Source organism: Coregonus clupeaformis, unplaced genomic scaffold (assembly GCF_020615455.1).
Source record: "Coregonus clupeaformis isolate EN_2021a unplaced genomic scaffold, ASM2061545v1 scaf0259, whole genome shotgun sequence".
Classification (NCBI taxonomy): Eukaryota; Metazoa; Chordata; class Actinopteri; order Salmoniformes; family Salmonidae; genus Coregonus; species Coregonus clupeaformis.
This window is the reverse complement of record NW_025533714.1, coordinates 410,303-429,638: the sequence shown is the minus strand read 5'-3', so window position 1 is coordinate 429,638 and position 19,336 is coordinate 410,303. Positions and strand designations below refer to the sequence as shown.

At 46.4% G+C, this 19,336-nt stretch overlaps 1 protein-coding gene across 2 annotated transcripts in view; it reads right to left on the bottom strand.

Annotated features, from left to right (window-relative positions):
* Positions 1-17,644, bottom strand: part of LOC121559242 (plastin-3) — a 51,454-nt gene extending 33,810 nt beyond the window's left edge. For both annotated transcript variants that reach the window (XM_041872529.2, XM_041872531.2), the window contains exons 1-6: positions 17,573-17,644; positions 6,274-6,353; positions 3,902-4,053; positions 3,074-3,203; positions 2,730-2,865; positions 830-911 (exon numbers count right to left, since the gene is read on the bottom strand). In XM_041872529.2, coding sequence (XP_041728463.2) covers positions 830-911; positions 2,730-2,865; positions 3,074-3,203; positions 3,902-4,053; positions 6,274-6,334 — 561 coding nt within the window. In that variant the 5' untranslated portion in view covers positions 6,335-6,353; positions 17,573-17,644. The remainder of the gene's footprint in view (positions 1-829; positions 912-2,729; positions 2,866-3,073; positions 3,204-3,901; positions 4,054-6,273; positions 6,354-17,572) is intronic.
* Between the last annotated feature and the right edge of the window lie 1,692 nt (positions 17,645-19,336).

Here is a 19,336-nt window from a genome sequence, read left to right as displayed (position 1 = left end):
TTTGCACATTGTTACAACACTGTATATAGACATAATATGACATTTGAAATGTCTTTATTCTTTTGGAACTTCTGAGTGTAATGTTTACTGTTAATATTTATTGCTTATTTCACTTTAGTTTATTATCTATTTCACTTGCTTTGCCAATGTTAACATACGTTTCCCATGCAAACAAAGAGAGAGAGAGATACAGAGAGAGAGAGAGACAGAGACAGAGAGAGATACAGAGAGAGAGAGAGAGAGAGAGAGAGAGAGACAGAGAGAGATATACAGAGAGAGAGAGAGAGAGAGAGAGAGAGAGAGAGAGAGAGAGAGAGAGAGAGAGAGAGAGAGAGAGAGAGAGAGAGAGAGAGAGAGAGAGAGAGAGAGAGAGAAAGAAAGAGAAAGAGAGAAAGAGAGAGAGAGAGAGAGAGAGCGAGAGAGATTGAGAGAGAGAGAGAGAGATACAGAGAGAGAGAGAGACAGAGACAGAGAGAGAGAGAGACAGAGAGAGACAGAGAGAGACAGAGAGAGACAGAGAGAGAGAGAGATACAGAGAGAGAGAGAGAGAGAGAGAGAGAGAGAGAGAGAGGAGAGAGAGAGAGAGAGATACAGAGAGAGAGAGAGAGAGAGAGAGAGAGAGAGAGAGAGAGAGAGAGAGAGAGAGAGAGAGAGAGGAGAGAGAGAGAGAGAGAGAGAGATACAGAGAGAGAGAGAGAGAGAGAGAGAGAGAGAGAGGAGAGAGAGAGAGAGAGAGAGAGATACAGAGAGAGAGAGAGAGAGAGAGAGAGAGAGAGAGAGAGAGAGAGAGAGAGAGAGAGAGAGAGAGAGAGAGAGAGAAAGGACCCACCTGTATGGTGAAGGGAGTGAGCTTCTTCTTGTTGATGGTTCTCTCATCAATGGTGTCTGGGACTGACAGGTTGATCATTTTACTGCAGGACAACAGGAGAGACACACATGGCAGTCAGCTGGTGGGTGTAGTGGTGTGGCCCTGGTGGGTGTAGTGGTGTGGCCCTGGTGGGTGTAGTGGTGTGGCCCTGGTGGGTATAGTGGTGTGGCCCTGGTGGGTATAGTGGTGTGGCCCTGGTGGGTGTAGTGGTGTGGCCCTGGTGGGTGTAGTGGTGTGGCCCTGGTGGGTGTAGTGGTGTGGCCCTGGTGGGTGTAGTGGTGTGGCCCTGGTGGGTATAGTGGTGTGGCCCTGGTGGGTGTAGTGGTGTGGCCCTGGTGGGTGTAGTGGTGTGGCCCTGGTGGGTATATAGTGGTGTGGCCCTGGTGGGTATATAGTGGTGTGGCCCTGGTGGGTATATAGTGGTGTGGCCCTGGTGGGTATATAGTGGTGTGGCCCTGGTGGGTATATAGTGGTGTGGCCCTGGTGGGTGTAGTGGTGTGGCCCTGGTGGGTGTAGTGGTGTGGCCCTGGTGGGTGTAGTGGTGTGGCCCTGGTGGGTAGAGTGGTGTGGCCCTGGTGGGTAGAGTGGTGTGGCCCTGGTGGGTGTAGTGGTGTGGCCCTGGTGGGTGTAGTGGTGTGGCCCTGGTGGGTGTAGTGGTGTGGCCCTGGTGGGTGTAGTGGTGTGGCCCTGGTGGGTATAGTGGTGTGGCCCTGGTGGGTAGAGTGGTGTGGCCCTGGTGGGTGTAGTGGTGTGGCCCTGGTGGGTATAGTGGTGTGGCCCTGGTGGGTAGAGTGGTGTGGCCCTGGTGGGTGTAGTGGTGTGGCCCTGGTGGGTGTAGTGGTGTGGCCCTGGTGGGTATAGTGGTGTGGCCCTGGTGGGTGTAGTGGTGTGGCCCTGGTGGGTATAGTGGTGTGGCCCTGGTGGGTATAGTGGTGTGGCCCTGGTGGGTGTAGTGGTGTGGCCCTGGTGGGTGTAGTGGTGTGGCCCTGGTGGGTGTAGTGGTGTGGCCCTGGTGGGTATAGTGGTGTGGCCCTGGTGGGTGTAGTGGTGTGGCCCTGGTGGGTGTAGTGGTGTGGCCCTGGTGGGTGTAGTGGTGTGGCCCTGGTGGGTGTAGTGGTGTGGCCCTGGTGGGTGTAGTGGTGTGGCCCTGGTGGGTGTAGTGGTGTGGCCCTGCTGGGTGTAGTGGTGTGGCCCTCGTGGGTGTAGTGGTGTGGCCCTGGTGGGTATATAGTGGTGTGGCCCTGGTGGGTATATAGTGGTGTGGCCCTGGTGGGTATATAGTGGTGTGGCCCTGGTGGGTATATAGTGGTGTGGCCCTGGTGGGTGTAGTGGTGTGGCCCTGGTGGGTGTAGTGGTGTGGCCCTGGTGGGTAGAGTGGTGTGGCCCTGGTGGGTAGAGTGGTGTGGCCCTGGTGGGTGTAGTGGTGTGGCCCTGGTGGGTGTAGTGGTGTGGCCCTGGTGGGTGTAGTGGTGTGGCCCTGGTGGGTGTAGTGGTGTGGCCCTGGTGGGTATAGTGGTGTGGCCCTGGTGGGTAGAGTGGTGTGGCCCTGGTGGGTGTAGTGGTGTGGCCCTGGTGGGTGTAGTGGTGTGGCCCTGGTGGGTGTAGTGGTGTGGCCCTGGTGGGTATAGTGGTGTGGCCCTGGTGGGTAGAGTGGTGTGGCCCTGGTGGGTGTAGTGGTGTGGCCCTGGTGGGTATAGTGGTGTGGCCCTGGTGGGTGTAGTGGTGTGGCCCTGGTGGGTATAGTGGTGTGGCCCTGGTGGGTAGAGTGGTGTGGCCCTGGTGGGTAGAGTGGTGTGGCCCTGAAACCTAATTGCTCCTGTAACTCTGGATAAGAGCGTCTGTTAAATGACAGTGTTCTCACCAGAGTACGATGCCATCTCCCACAGCAGTGAACAAACTGTTGGGGGTGTTGGGGTTCATAGGGAGGACGTGTTTACAGTCAGGGTCCTTCTCCAGCGCTGCATTGATCCAGTTAACAAACGCATAACGCTCCTCCTCTACAAAACACACACACTGGGTTAATAACACACTGGGTTAATAACACACTGGGTTAATAACACACTGGGTTAATAACACACTGGGTTAATAACACACTGGGTTAATAACACACTGGGTTAATAACACACTGGGTTAATAACACACTGGGTTAATAACACACACTGGGTTAATAACACACACTGGGTTAATAACACACGGTGGTGCTACCTGAGAAGGAGTGTTGTGTTCCTTCACTAGACTGCTCACTGGTTCCTCCGATAGCCAGAATCCCCTCCTTCCTGTTGATGGCCTTCCTGAAGCTCTTGGCTATGTCATCACCCTTCAGCTCCTTGGCGATCTGCATAATACACAGACATTACACATACACACATTACACATACACACATTACACATACACACATTACACATACACACATTACACATACACCTGATAGGACTAGCTCATCACCAGACCATGAGCCTGTCTCATGTCTAATAGGACTAGGCCATTGTCTAGATCCCCAGCCACTCTGAAAAAACTAATGCAAATGCAAACAAATGCCAATACGTCCTTCCCATGAACCCTGGCTGCTTGTAACACTGACAGCCTGTAAGAAATGGTGTGTGTGTGTGTGTGTGTGTGTGTGTGTGTGTGTGTGTGTTCGGTGGAGGTAATCATATTAAGTGGTGTTGGGTGGTGTGATGTGAGGACTGTGTAGACTCAGTCCAAAATGGCAGCTTGCCAGACATCAGATCCTGACTCATCATGACCAACAGAATGGAAGCTGTTTAGTGTGCAGACTCAGAAACAACCTTTACTAAGCCCTATGCAGACTTAGGGTCCTGTCCATAAACAACCCCTAGACCCTAGACCCTAGCCCCTTACTCCTAGCCCCTGCGCACTTCTCCCTTTCCCCTTTCCACTGCCCTAGCCCCTAGCCCCTAGCCACTAGCTCCTAGCCCCTAGCTTTTTCCGGCCCTGAGTCTCAACGAGAGGAACTCTTCGAAGCTGATCTGATTGTGTGTGTGTGTGTGTGTGTGTGTGTGTGGACTCACCGAGAGGAACTCGTCGAAGCTGATCTGGTTGTCTTTGTTGCGGTCCAGTTTCTTAATGATCTCTCTGACCTTGTATCCCGGCAACGGTAGGTTAGCTTCTTTAAACAGTTCAGTCAGCTCCAAGTCACAGATAAAGCCATTACTGTTGGTATCTGGAGAGAGGGAGGCAGGGAGGGAGGGAGAGAGAGGGGAGAGAGGGAGGGAGGGAGGCAGGGAGAGAGGGGAGGGAGGGAGGCAGGGAGAGAGGGGAGGGAGGGAGGCAGGGAGAGAGAGGAGGGAGGGAGGCAGGGAGAGAGGGGAGGGAGGGAGGCAGGGAGAGAGAGGGGAGGGAGAGAAGGAGGGAGGGAGAAAGGAGAGACAGAGAGAAAGGTGTGGCGACAGAGAGAAAGGTGTGGAGACAGAGAGAAAGGTGTGGAGACAGAGAGAAAGGTGTGGAGACAGAGAGAAAGGTGTGGCGACAGAGAGAAAGGTGTGGAGACAGAGAGGAAGGTGTGGAGACAGAGAGAAAGGTGTGGAGACAGAGAGGAAGGTGTGGAGACAGAGAGAAATGTGTGGAGACAGAGAGAAAGGTGTGGAGACAGAGAGGAAGGTGTGGAGACAGAGAGAAAGGTGTGGAGACAGAGAGGAAGGTGTGGAGACAGAGAGAAATGTGTGGAGACAGAGAGAAAGGTGTGGAGACAGAGAGAGAGGTGTGGAGACAGAGAGAAAGGTGTGGAGACAGAGAGAGAGGTGTGGAGACAGAGAGAAAGGTGTGGAAACAGAGAGGAAGGTGTGGAGACAGAGAGAAAGGTGTGGAGACAGAGAGAAAGGTGTGGAGACAGAGAGGAAGGTGTGGAGACAGAGAGAAAGGTGTGGAGACAGAGAGAAAGGTGTGGAGACAGAGAGAAAGGTGTGGAGACAGAGAGAAAGGTGTGGAGACAGAGAGGAAGGTGTGGAGACAGTGAGGAAGGTGTGGAGACAGAGAGGAAGGTGTGGAGACAGAGAGAGAAAGCAATTAGCAGTGGTCTTGTTACGTATGTAACACAGAGATCAGAGGGAATAATTGACAATCTTGTGATTTACTACAATCACTGACTGGATCATCTTCCAGTCCACGAGAAAACACATCACACTGAATATACTGTATATGAACATATACATTATACACTATCTTTACAAAAGTATGTGGACACCCCTTCATATTAGTGGATTTGGCTATTTCAACCACACCTGTTGCTGACAGGTGTATAAAATTGAGCACACAGCCATGCAATCTCCATAGACAAATATTAGCAGTAGGATGGCCTTACTGAAGAGCTCAGTGACTGTCAATGTTTTGCAACAAGTCAGTTCGTCAAATTTCTGCCCTGCTAGAGCTGCCCCGGTCAACTGTAAGTGCTGTTATTGTGAAGTGGAAACGTCTAGGAGCAACAACGGCTCAGCTGCGAAGTGGTAGGCCACACAAGCTCAAAGAACGGGACGGCCGAGTGCTGAAGCGCGTAGCGCGTAAAAATAATCTGTCCTCGGTTGCAACACTCACTACCGAGTTCCAAACTGCCTCTGGAAGCAACGTAAGCACAAGAACTGTTTGTCGGGAGCTTCATGAAATGGGTTTCCATGGCCGAGCAGCCACATACAAGCCTAAAATCACCATGCGCAATGCCAAGCGTCAGCTGGAGTGGTGTAAAGCTCGCCGCCATTGGACTCTGGAGCAGTGGAAACGTGTTCTCTGGAGTGATGAATCACGCTTCACCATCTGGCAGTCCGACAGACGAAATCTGGGTTTAGCGGATGCCAGGAGAACGCTACCTGCCCAAATGCAGAGTGCCAACTGTAAAGTTTGGTGGAGGAGGAATAATGGTCTGGGGCTGTTTTTCATGGTTTGGGCTAGGCCCCTTAGTTCCAGTGAAGGGAAATCCTAATGCTACAGCATGCAATGACATTCCAGATGATTCTGTGCTTCCAACTTTGTGGCAACAGTTTGGGGAAGGCCCTTTCCTGTTTCAGCATGACAATGCCCCCATGCACAAAAAGAGGTCCATATAGAAATGGTTTGTCGAGATCGGTGTGGAAGAACTTGACTGGCCCGCACAGAGCCATGACCTCAACCCTATCGAACACCTTTGGGATGAATTGGAACGCCGACTGCGAGCCAGGCCTAATCGCCCAACATCAGTGCCCGACCTCACTAATGCTCTTGTGGCTGAATGGAAGCAAGTCCCTGCAACAATGTTCCAACATCTAGTGGAAAACCTTCCCAGAAGAGTGGAGGCTGTTATAGCAGCAAATGGGGGACCAACTCTATATTAATGCCCATGATTTTGGAATGACATGTTGGACGAGCAGGTGTCCACATACTTTTGGTCATGTATTGTAAGTACATTGGCACTCACCAACTTTCTGGAAGGCGTCTCTGAGCTCCTCCATCTCATCTTTAGTTATCTTTCCTGCCATCTTTAGTTTCTACCAGAGTCTGGAGAGTAGGAGAGGAGAGAGGGAGAGAGAGAGAGAGAGAGAGAGAGAGAGAGAGAGAGAGAGAGAGAGAGAGAGAGAGAGAGAGAGAGAGAGAGAGAGAGAGAGAGAGAGAGAGAGAGAGAGAGAGAGAGAAAGAAGGAGAGAGAGAGAGAGAGAGAAAGGAGGAGAGCGAGAGAGAGAGAGATACAGAGAGAGAGAGAAAGAAGGAGGAGAGAGAGAGAGCGAGAGAGATTTTAGCATGTACATTTTGGTGGGGCAAACTCAACATATATTTTTTTAGATGCATGCCAGCAAAGCCACTACACAACACACTGTTAGGACCTACATAAAGCTGTCCAAACAGCAGAGCTTTCTTTTCAGAACCATGGAGTGAATCCTTACCACTGCTACACCTGCTACATCAGCCAAGCCTTGTTTGGCAGCGAAATAGTTAATTCAGCCTCATTTACTGCCATAAAAAAAAAAAACATAGCTGATATTGCTGACTTGCTTAAACAAATGTGGTTTCTACTGACAATTGAGATGTACAAACTATGGCATAAGGGAATGATGAGCGGATAAGAGGCAATCCGTAATTTTGATTAAGACATTAATGAGCGAGTTAGGACGGACGTAGTCAATATAACTATTTGTTCAGCACTTTTGAAATGTGCAGCGGCAGAATTCAGAACATGGGCCGTTCTTACAGTGTTCTCCCTGTACACCAAGTCAGAACCGTAGGATAAATAAAGGGGGCATATAAGCAGACAATGAAAGCTCTTACAATATTCAATTATGACATTTCTCCAAATCAGGCTATAGGCTACATGTGCACCACCAAGTCAGAACAGTAGGCTAAGTTATGAGGGGGAAATGGACCAAATTATTAGGGTGAGGCACATGGGCTACTAACAGCTTACTACACAGCAGGATACAATAAATTTTTTGGGGGGGGGACTCATCTTGTTGTGCTGTGCTCACGTGAACAGGAAGGTGGCGCGGCGGTCCTTCTTGTGGGCAAATTTTGTCATCAAACTTTGGCATCAAAGTCTGTCATTCTCTGGATTTATGATGCTTTCAAGACAACTGGAAACTCTGAAAAAAACAAGGTCGAATCATGACGTCAGCGATCTTCAGGTCGGAACTCTAGAAAGAGGCCAGGATGACCGTTCCAGTCGGAGCTCTTTTTTATTTATTTTGATTTTTTAGTTGTCTTGAACTCACTGAAGTCTGAGATTTCCCAGTTCGGAGTTTCCTGTTGTTTTGAATGCGGCAGAAGTCATGCTGGATTAACAGCATGGCCAATGTATTCACCCTTTTCTGGCCCGTGGTGTTGCATGTTCATGTTTATCCTTTAGAGCTTGGAAAAGAGACCCTTAAACCCAGACTTGGACCACACACCCTCTCCACTGAATAGCAGGCTAGTGATTGCTTTGCAAAGCTTCCAGTTAGTCACTGATTCCTTCCAAACCACTCATTGTTGAATTTGCGATTTCCGACTTGTTGTGTAATGTTTATGTTTATGTTAATTTCATCTGTGACCAATGACCTTGAGCCTTCTTGGATGGGCACTTCTAATGTAACTCTATGGGCAGAACCCAAGGGGGCTTGAATTTCCGAGCTCTTTCTGTAGATTTTGCGGTGACGTAGTGTCCCCATGAGTGACAGAACACTGAGCCAATCACAGCGCAACTAGAGAACCTTACCAACCCCTAGGCTCTGTATTTTCCGCTGGCTGCCCCACCACCACAGAAAGCACTGAGCTGGCTGCCCCACCACCACAGAAAGCACTGAGCTAGCTACCCCACCACCACAGAAAGCACTGAGCTGGCTGCCCCACCACCACAGAAAGCACTGAGCTAGGCTGCCCCACCACCACAGAAAGCACTGAGCTAGGCTGAAACACCTGCATTTTGGAGCTGCCTTACTCAAGAAAGCAAAAAAGAGACTGTTTGTATGCAGCTTTATTAATATATATGTTTTAATTTTTTTGTAAACTGATATGTGATATGTTTTAATGCCTTAGTAACATGCAAAACTTTTTTGCTAAACAGGTGGGGCTCACGCCCTGAATGATGGGTCACCACTGCTATAAGGGATGTAAACTAATTTGTGTACAGAATATGAGAGGAATTTGTGTGTGTATGGAAAATCTCGGGGATCTTTTATTTCAGCTCATAAAACATGGGACCAACACTTTACACGTTGCGTTTATATTTTTGTTCAGTATAGAATCATACGCACAACTGGACAGTTTTGGTGTTTTGGGAACATATCTTTTGTGATGTCCTCACAATGTTCTCACCACACTGTTCCTACAATGGAATGTTCTGGGAACTCGCTGGGAAAACATTACTGGTAGATTGGGTTATTACATTACCTGGAAACTTTACGAGAACTTTTGGGGAGTGTTCTGTGGTGGCTGGTACAGATGAATGCTAGGAGAACATTCCAAGGATATTTAATTTCAAACATCTTTTGAAAAACATAAATATTTTGTTATCAAAAACATACTCTGAATGTTTTTGGGATGTTATCCTCCTAATGTTAGATAAAACCCTAACTAGAATTTAATAGGAATCTTAGCTAATGTTTGGAGAATGTTCCCGGGTTTGCTGGGATATCTCTGACTGTTCCTTCCCTGTACGACATCCTACTGACACAGGAGGTTAGAGTGGAGCTAAGTGTGCTTGGATGACCTGTGGTTTAAGGTGTAGTGCCTAAAGTGTAGGGGTTAGGGGTTGATTTGGGACTCTGCATATCTCTGCTGCCTGTTTCAGAGTTCAGGGCTGTGCTGGGTGAGATGTAGAGATTCCTGGGTGTTTGAGTGTGTGTGTCAGGTTACAACCCAAATCACCTGAGGGGGGGGAGGGGATACAGCAGAACAGAACCAGTCATCAGAGGAGGGGGGTAGGGGGGGGGGGTTTGTCCTAAGGTCTTATATGTTCATTCAACTATAGATTATTATTTTTATCTTAACTAAAAAAGGCTGTTCCACTGGTTACACTGCGCTTTTAACATACAATGTTTTCAACTTACATACAGTTGAAGTCGGAAGTTTACAGTCATTAAAACTCGTTTTTCAACCACTCCACAAATTTCTTGTTAACAAACTATAGTTTTGGCAAGTCGGTTAGGACATCTACTTTGTGCATGACACAAGTAATTTTTCTAACAATTGTTTACAGACAGAATATTTCACTTAAAATTCACTGTATCACAATTCCAGTGGGTCAGAAGTTTACATACACTAAGTTGACTGTGCCTTTAAACAGCGTGGAAAAAACTGATAGGCTAATTGACATCATTTGAGTCAATTGGAGGTGTACCTGTGGATGTATTTCAAGGCCTACCTTCAAACTCAGTGCCTCTTTGCTTGACATCATGGGAAAATCAAAAGAAATCAGCCAAGACCTCAGAAAAATTATTGTAGACCTCCACAAGTCTGGTTCATTTTTGGGAGCAATTTCCAAACGCCTGAAGGTATCACGTTCATCTGTACAAACAATAGTATGCAAGTATAAACACCATGGGACCACGCAGCCGTCATACCACTCAGGAAGGAGACGCGTTCTGTCTCCTAGAGATCAATGTACTTTGGTGCGAAAAGTGCAAATCAATCCCAGAACAACAGCAAAGGACCTTGTGAAGATGCTGGAGGAAACAGGTCCAAAAGTATCTATATCCACAGTAAAACAAGTCTTATATTGACATAACCTCAAAGGCCGCTCAGCAAGGAAGAAGCCACTGCTCCAAAACCGCCATTAAAAAGCCAGACTACGGTTTGCAACTGCACATGGGGACAAAGATCGTACTTTTTAGAGAAATGTCCTCTGGTCTGATCAAACAAAAATATAACTGTTTGGCCATAATGACCATCGTTATGTTTGGAGGAAAAAGGGGGGGCTTGCAAGCTGAAGAACACCATCCCAACCGTGAAGCACAGGGGTGGCAGCATCATGCTGTGGGGGTGCTTTGCTGCAGGAGGGACTGGTGCACTTCACAAAATAGATGGCATCATGAGGAAGGAAAATTATGTGGATATATTGAAGCAACATCTCAAGACATCAGTCAGGAAGTTAAAGCTTGGTCGCAAATGGGTCTTCCAAATGGACAATGACCCCAAGCATAATTCCAAAGTTGTGGCAAAATGGCTTAAGGACAACAAAGTCAAGGTATTGGAGTGGCCATCCCAAAGCCCTGACCTCAAGCCTATAGAAAATGTGTGGGCAGAACTGAAAAAGCGTGTGCGAGCAAGGAGGCCTACAAACCTGACTCAGTTACACCAGCTCTGTCAGGAGGAATGGGCCAGAATTCACCCAACTTATTGTGTGAAGCTTGTGGAAGGCTACCCGAAACGTTTGACCCAAGTTAAACAATTTAAAGGCAATGCTACCAAATACTAATTGAGTGTCTGTAAACTTCTGACCCACTGGGAATGTGATGAATGAAATAAAAGCTGAAATAAATCATTCTCTCTACTATTATTCTCACATTTCACATTCTTAAAATAAAGTGGTGATCCTAACTGACCTAAGACAGGGAATATTGGCTAAGGTGTATGTAAACTTCCGACTTCAACTGTATTTGACACAGATTATTATATTTTGCATGTTCAACTATACAGTAATAATTAATCAACATGTCCTCAAATGGGATTTGAACTCACAACCTCTTTGTTCATTGCATTCCAATCTTCCTGCTACGACACCATGTCTGGGTCAATTATCAGTTCTTCAGATTATTCTCTCATCATTGATTTAATTTACTTATTTAAGCAATTTGAGGTTTTTATATTTTATTGTATATTTTTAGTCATTTTAGCAGACACTCTTATCCAGAGCGACTTACAGTTAGTGAGTGCATACATTTTCATACATTTTCATACATTTTCATACATTTTCATACATTTTCATACATTAAAACATTTTCATACATTTTTCACCCACATCCACCTACTTTGTTTGTGTGTAGTTATCTAATGTCGGTTACTTCTGAAACTATGATAAATAAAATACTTTTCTTGAGTGTACTTTTAACAGAGCTGAGATGTACTTTGAAGTGCAAAGTGTAGCAATACAGGTGAAATCACTTGCTGACCCAGATATGGTGGATAGCAGGAAGATTGGAATGCTGTGAACCAAGAGGTTGTGAGTTCAAATCCCAGGTGAGGACATGTTGAATATTAATGACTGTATAAATGAACATGCACAACGTCAATGTGTGTCAAATATGTACTGTCAGTTGAAAACATTGGATGCTAAAAGCACTGTGTTTGTAACTAGTTCCACAGCCTTTTTTTTTAGGTAAGATATAATCATTTCTAGTTGAATGAACATATGAGACAATTTGAGCAAACACATCATTTTAAGTTGACTGAATTCTTGCATACGTTGGAGCTAAATGTAGACCAACTAAAAATGTTAAGTTCAGGTAACACTGACCGAAAAGGCTGTGGAACCAGTTACTTAATAATATTTAGTTGAAACAACTAGATTTTTTAAAGTGTGCATAGAAATAACACTGTGAGAGTCACCCCATAACATTACACTGTTAGAGTCACCCCATAACGTTACACTGTGAGAGTCACCCCATAACGTTACACTGTGAGAGTCACCCCATAACGTTACACTGTTAGAGTCACCCCATAACGTTACACTGTGAGAGTCACCCCATAACGTTACACTGTTAGAGTCACCCCATAACGTTACACTGTGAGAGTCACCCCATAACGTTACACTGTGAGAGTCACCCCATAACGTTACACTGTTAGAGTCACCCCATAACGTTACACTGTGAGAGTCACCCCATAACGTTACACTGTGAGAGTCACCCCATAACGTTACACTGTGAGAGTCACCCCATAACGTTACACTGTGAGAGTCACCCCATAACGTTACACTGTTAGAGTCACCCCATAACGTTACACTGTTAGAGTCACCCCATAACGTTACACTGTGAGAGTCACCCCATAACGTTACACTGTGAGAGTCACCCCATAACGTTACACTGTGAGAGTCACCCCATAACGTTACACTGTGAGAGTCACCCCATAACGTTACACTGTGAGAGTCACCCCATAACGTTACACTGTGAGAGTCACCCCATAACGTTACACTGTGAGAGTCACCCCATAACGTTACACTGTTAGAGTCACCCCATAACGTTACACTGTTAGAGTCACCCCATAACGTTACACTGTGAGAGTCACCCCATAACGTTACACTGTGAGAGTCACCCCATAACGTTACACTGTGAGAGTCACCCCATAACGTTACACTGTTAGAGTCACCCCATAACGTTACACTGTGAGAGTCACCCCATAACGTTACACTGTGAGAGTCACCCCATAACGTTACACTGTGAGAGTCACCCCATAACGTTACACTGTGAGAGTCACCCCATAACGTTACACTGTGAGAGTCACCCCATAACGTTACACTGTGAGAGTCACCCCCATAACGTTACACTGTGAGAGTCACCCCATAACGTTACACTGTGAGAGTCACCCCATAACGTTACACTGTGAGAGTCACCCCATAACGTTACACTGTGAGAGTCACCCCATAACGCTACACTGTGAGAGTCACCCCATAACGTTACACTGTGAGAGTCACCCCATAACGTTACACTGTGAGAGTCACCCCATAACGTTACACTGTGAGAGTCACCCCATAACGTTACACTGTGAGAGTCACCCCATAACGTTACACTGTGAGAGTCACCCCATAACGTTACACTGTGAGAGTCACCCCATAACGTTACACTGTTAGAGTCACCCCATAACGTTACACTGTGAGAGTCACCCCATAACGTTACACTGTGAGAGTCACCCCATAACGTTACACTGTGAGAGTCACCCCATAACGTTACACTGTGAGAGTCACCCCATAACGTTACACTGTGAGAGTCACCCCATAACGTTACACTGTGAGAGTCACCCCATAACGTTACACTGTGAGAGTCACCCCATAACGTTACACTGTGAGAGTCACCCCATAACGTTACACTGTGAGAGTCACCCCATAACGTTACACTGTGAGAGTCACCCCATAACGTTACACTGTGAGAGTCACCCCATAACGTTACACTGTGAGAGTCACCCCATAACGTTACACTGTGAGAGTCACCCCATAACGTTACACTGTGAGAGTCACCCCATAACGTTACACTGTGAGAGTCACCCCATAACGTTACACTGTGAGAGTCACCCCATAACGTTACACTGTGAGAGTCACCCCATAACGTTACACTGTGAGAGTCACCCCATAACGTTACACTGTTAGAGTCACCTCATAACGTTACACTGTTAGAGTCACCCCATAACGTTACACTGTGAGAGTCACCCCATAACGTTACACTGTGAGAGTCACCCCATAACGTTACACTGTGAGAGTCACCCCATAACGTTACACTGTGAGAGTCACCCCATAACGTTACACTGTTAGAGTCACCCCATAACGTTACACTGTGAGAGTCACCCCATAACGTTACACTGTGAGAGTCACCCCATAACGTTACACTGTGAGAGTCACCCCATAACGTTACACTGTGAGAGTCACCCCATAACGTTACACTGTGAGAGTCACCCCATAACGTTACACTGTGAGAGTCACCCCATAACGTTACACTGTGAGAGTCACCCCATAACGTTACACTGTGAGAGTCACCCCATAACGTTACACTGTGAGAGTCACCCCATAACGTTACACTGTGAGAGTCACCCCATAACGTTACACTGTGAGAGTCACCCCATAACGTTACACTGTGAGAGTCACCCCATAACGTTACACTGTGAGAGTCACCCCATAACGTTACACTGTGAGAGTCACCCCATAACGTTACACTGTGAGAGTCACCCCATAACGTTACACTGTGAGAGTCACCCCATAACGTTACACTGTGAGAGTCACCCCATAACGTTACACTGTGAGAGTCACCCCATAACGTTACACTGTGAGAGTCACCCCATAACGTTACACTGTGAGAGTCACCCCATAACGTTACACTGTGAGAGTCACCCCATAACGTTACACTGTGAGAGTCACCCCATAACGTTACACTGTGAGAGTCACCCCATTACGTTACACTGTGAGAGTCACCCCATAACGTTACACTGTGAGAGTCACCCCATAACGTTACACTGTGAGAGTCACCCCATAACGTTACACTGTGAGAGTCACCCCATAACGTTACACTGTGAGAGTCACCCCATAACGTTACACTGTGAGAGTCACCCCATAACGTTACACTGTGAGAGTCACCCCATAACGTTACACTGTGAGAGTCACCCCATAACGTTACACTGTTAGAGTCACCCCATAACGTTACACTGTGAGAGTCACCCCATAACGTTACACTGTGAGAGTCACCCCATAACGTTACACTGTTAGAGTCACCCCATAACGTTACACTGTGAGAGTCACCCCATAACGTTACACTGTGAGAGTCACCCCATAACGTTACACTGTGAGAGTCACCCCATAACGTTACACTGTTAGAGTCACCCCATAACGTTACACTGTGAGAGTCACCCCATAACGTTACACTGTGAGAGTCACCCCATAACGTTACACTGTGAGAGTCACCCCATAACGTTACACTGTTAGAGTCACCCCATAACGTTACACTGTGAGAGTCACCCCATAACGTTACATTTGAGTAATACTGGCAAGTGTAATAATGCAGTGTTATATTAACACTCAAAATGTAACATTATAATCTAGTACTTTTTACACTCTGTAGAGTGGGGCCATGTAATCTAGTATTAAAGTATTATAGTATTAAAATGAACTATTTAAGTGTTGATTTAAAGGGATACTTCAGGATTTTGGCAATGAGGCCCTTTATCTACTTCCTCAGAGTCAGATTAACGCGTGGAGACCCTCTGTATGTCTCTGTGTGTAGTTCGATGGAGCTTTCTAACTAGCGTAAGCGCAATGACTGGAAGTCTATGAGTATCTGCTATTGTAGCCATGGGCTCATCAGCTTTTGAGGTGGCCGGCTGAGACACTTTAAGGAGAACGGTCACGTGTGTTTGAGAGGCGGAGATCCTGAGTTTGCGCCAGGTATGGGCCAATCTGGGGGGGAAGTGGTACTCGCTAAGCAAGCAGCATGACATCCTTTACACTAGCATGCTAGCAGATACCCATAGACTTCCAGTCATTGTGTGCTAGCAGATACCAATAGACGTCCAGTCATTATGAAATTACCTCTGACTTCCTTCAAACTGGACACAGAGACATACAGAGGGTATCCACGAGTTCATCTGCCTCTGGGGAAGTAGACAAAGGGCCTCATTGCCAAAATCCTGAAGTATCCCTTTAATACTGCAAAATGTCCTGTTCAGAGACTGGTGCAGTCCAACATATCCTCTAGAACTACTACTTCCTGGTTCAGATCAGTTCTCTGGGAGAAGGGTTACGGTTAGAACTACTACTTCCTGGTTCAGATCAGTTCTCTGGGAGAAGGGTTACGGTTAGAACTACTACTTCCTGGTTCAGATCAGTTCTCTGGGAGAAGGGTTACGGTTAGAACTACTACTTCCTGGTTCAGATCAGTTCTCTGGGAGAAGGGTTACGGTTAGAACTACTACTTCCTGGTTCAGATCAGTTCTCTGGGAGAAGGATTACGGTTAGAACTACTACTTCCTGGTTCAGATCAGTTCTCTGGGAGAAGGATTACGGTTAGAACTACTACTTCCTGGTTCAGATCAGTTCTCTGGGAGGAATGTGTCCTTGCTACTGCTGACTCTTCGTCTGTCTGTTCAGGAGCAGGACTAGCTGTAGTAGCAGGAAGGATCCCTTAGAGGGAACACTCACACAGCCACACCCATACACACACACACACACACACACTCACACAGCCACACCCATACACACACACACACACACACACACACACACACTCACACAGCCACACCCACACACACACACACACACACACTTCCCAGTTGCAGCCAGAGAGGTTGAGTTGCATCACAACCAAACAGATCAGATCCCTCCTCTCTAACAATAAGCACAATCTAATGCATCTAATTAATTAATTAATTAATTAATTACCAGGGAGATGCCCCAGCTCTGAAAGGTGTAAAAGGACATTATTTTGCCAAGAGAAATACATGTAGCTGTATGCTGTGTCTCATTGATCATTACTTTTTGGCTTTAGGGTATAGGCTATATTTCACTAACCAACATACCACTATAGATGAAAGAATGGATAATGAACACTAATGATCAAAATAAAACAGAGAGAGAGAGAGAATAAGAGAGCATATGACTGATGATAAAGGAGTTGTGCGTCATGGCAGAGCATCCACAGACGATACGTCATTCATTCCCCACATTATCATTGACCACGCGCTGTCCTTCCTGTCTTTCCTGCAGAGGGATCATTGTGGAGGGATCATAGCCTTCTCTCTCTCTCTCTCTCTCTCTCTCTCTCTCTCTCTCTCTCTCTCTCTCTCTCTCTCTCTCTCTCTCTCTCTCTCTCTCTCTCTCTCTCTCTCTCTCTCTCTCTCTCTCTCTCTCTCTCTCTCTCTCTCTCTCTCTCTCTCTCTCTCTCTCTCTCTCTCTCTCTCTCTCTCTCTCTCTCTCTCTCTCTCTCTCTCTCTCTCTCTCTCTCTCTCTCTCTCTCTCTCTCTCTCTCTCTCTCTCTCTCTCTCTCTCTCTCTCTCTCTCTCTCTCTCTCTCTCTCTCTAGGCTAGAACACAGCCAGATACGCTGCCTGCGGATCAACTGAACATCTGCTGTTCCGGCTGTTATGTCTAATGTAATGTTGTGCATCATCTCGCCCTTTGTTGGGGAAACAGCATGCGGTATTATAAAAGTTATGATGGGATATAAGAACCATGCAAGGACAAGTCATTTAGTTCCATGGGAAAATATCCCAGGATTAGGGAAGCGAGGAAGGAACACTTATTTCTACTGAACCGTACAATTGTGTCCACAACACTTTAACACACACACGCCTCATTTGTAATAGCCTAACCTTGATATGCTACACTGGTCAACTGTAAACTAACATACCAAAGTAATAACCCAATGTCATGGACAGTGGATTTCCTTAAACAATATTTATTATTTATCTTACATTCAGGGGAATATTATGTGTCTAATTTAGCCTACCTATGAAAGCAAAGAGAGAGAATGCAGACACCTTCAAACAGATACCTTAACCTAACCTAGCGCAACATTAGTGAGTTGGATAGATCCTTCATAGAATAAATCAGTCACTTACTTTCTCTCCACCGATGTGCCAGTCCCGCTGCCTGTCGTCCTGCGCCGCAATCACATCTCTGGTCCCACTCCCTTCTCCCGGCCCGCCCACTCACAGCCTATTGGCCAGCTTCCGACAGCCCTCAAGGTATCAATTCAAATTCGATTCAAAGTGCTTTATTGGCATGGGAAACGTGTTTGCATTGCCAAAGCAAGTGAAATAAACAAAAGTGAGAAGACACATCAACAAAAAACTATTCGAATTTAACAGTAGAAATTGCACTCAAAAAGATAAAGACATTTCCAGTGTTATATAATCAATCGTTATATAATCAACTAATGTGCAAATAGTTGGGGAAGGTAAATAAACCCATTTTGTGAGCGGACCCCAGACCACACAACCATTAAGGGCAATGGGTTCTACAGTATAACTGATTCAAGTATTTTTAGCCAGATCCTAATTGGTATGTGCCTTTTGATGCCGTAGAAGGCCCTTCTTGCCTTGTCTCTCAGATTGTTCACATCTTTGTGGAAGTTACCTGTGGTGCTGATGTTTAGGCCGAGGTAGGTGTAATTCTTTGTGTGCTCTAGGGCAACGGTGTCTAGATGGAATTTGTATTTGTTGTCTTGGCAACTGGACCTTTTTTGGAACACCATTATTTTTGTCTTACTGAGATTCACTGTCAGGGCCCAAGTCTGACAGAATCTGTGCAGAAGATCTACAGTGCCTTCAGAAAGTATTGTAATAATTCCACTTTAATTATGTTTACACATCTTGCATTTCCCATCTCACATGTATATACTGTATTCTATACTATCTTAATAATGTTTACATATCTTGCATTACCCATCTCACATGTATATACTGTATTCTATACTATCTTAATAATGTTTACATATCTTGCATTACCCATCTCATATGTATATACTGTATTCTATACTATCTGTTGCATCTTAGCCTATGCTGCTCTGATAATGACATTGCTCATCCATATATTTATATATTCTTATTCCATTCCTTTACTTAGATTTGTGTGTATTAGGTTTTTTGTTGTGGAACTGTTAGATATTACTTGCTAGTGTCATGACTTCGTCCAAAGCTGCCTCCTCTCCTTGTTCGGGCAGGCTTCGGCGTTCGTCGTCACCGGCCTTCTAGCCACTGCCGCTCCTCTTCTCATCATTCCATTAGTTTTGTCTTGTTTTTACACACACCTGGTTCCTATCCCCTCATCAATCCCTGTATACTGTAAGTATTCCTTCTGCCCCCCATGTCTTTGTGTGTGATTGTTTCCATGTGGAGGTGTCGATAGCTCGGTGGAGCATTATGTACTTTATCGCCGGGATATTCACCCGTGTGTTTTGTTTTCCCCAGTGCGCTGTTAATTTGCACTGTAGTTGTTTTACGCATTGCTGCGAACCGCTGTATTGGCCGAATAAACCATTATTCTGGGATTTACACCTCCTGCGCCTGACTCCGTCCAAATCACCCGCTACAGAATCACACACCCAACAGCATGGAGTCAGCAGGAGAGGGGAATATGGCTGGAGTCAGCAGGAGAGGGGAATATGCCTGGAGTCTTTGAGTGGGTCCAGGAGCATTCCAACATGTTAGCCAGCTTGGGCGAAGCGATGGATCGGGTTCTCCAGGTCGCCCAGCGCCTGGAGAGGAGAGGAGCCGACCCTGCGGAACCAGCTGAGCGACCGGATCCAGCCACCCACACACCAGCACCCAGAGGTATTCACCTGTCTCGACCGAGGGAATACGATGGGACAGCGGCCCGCTGCC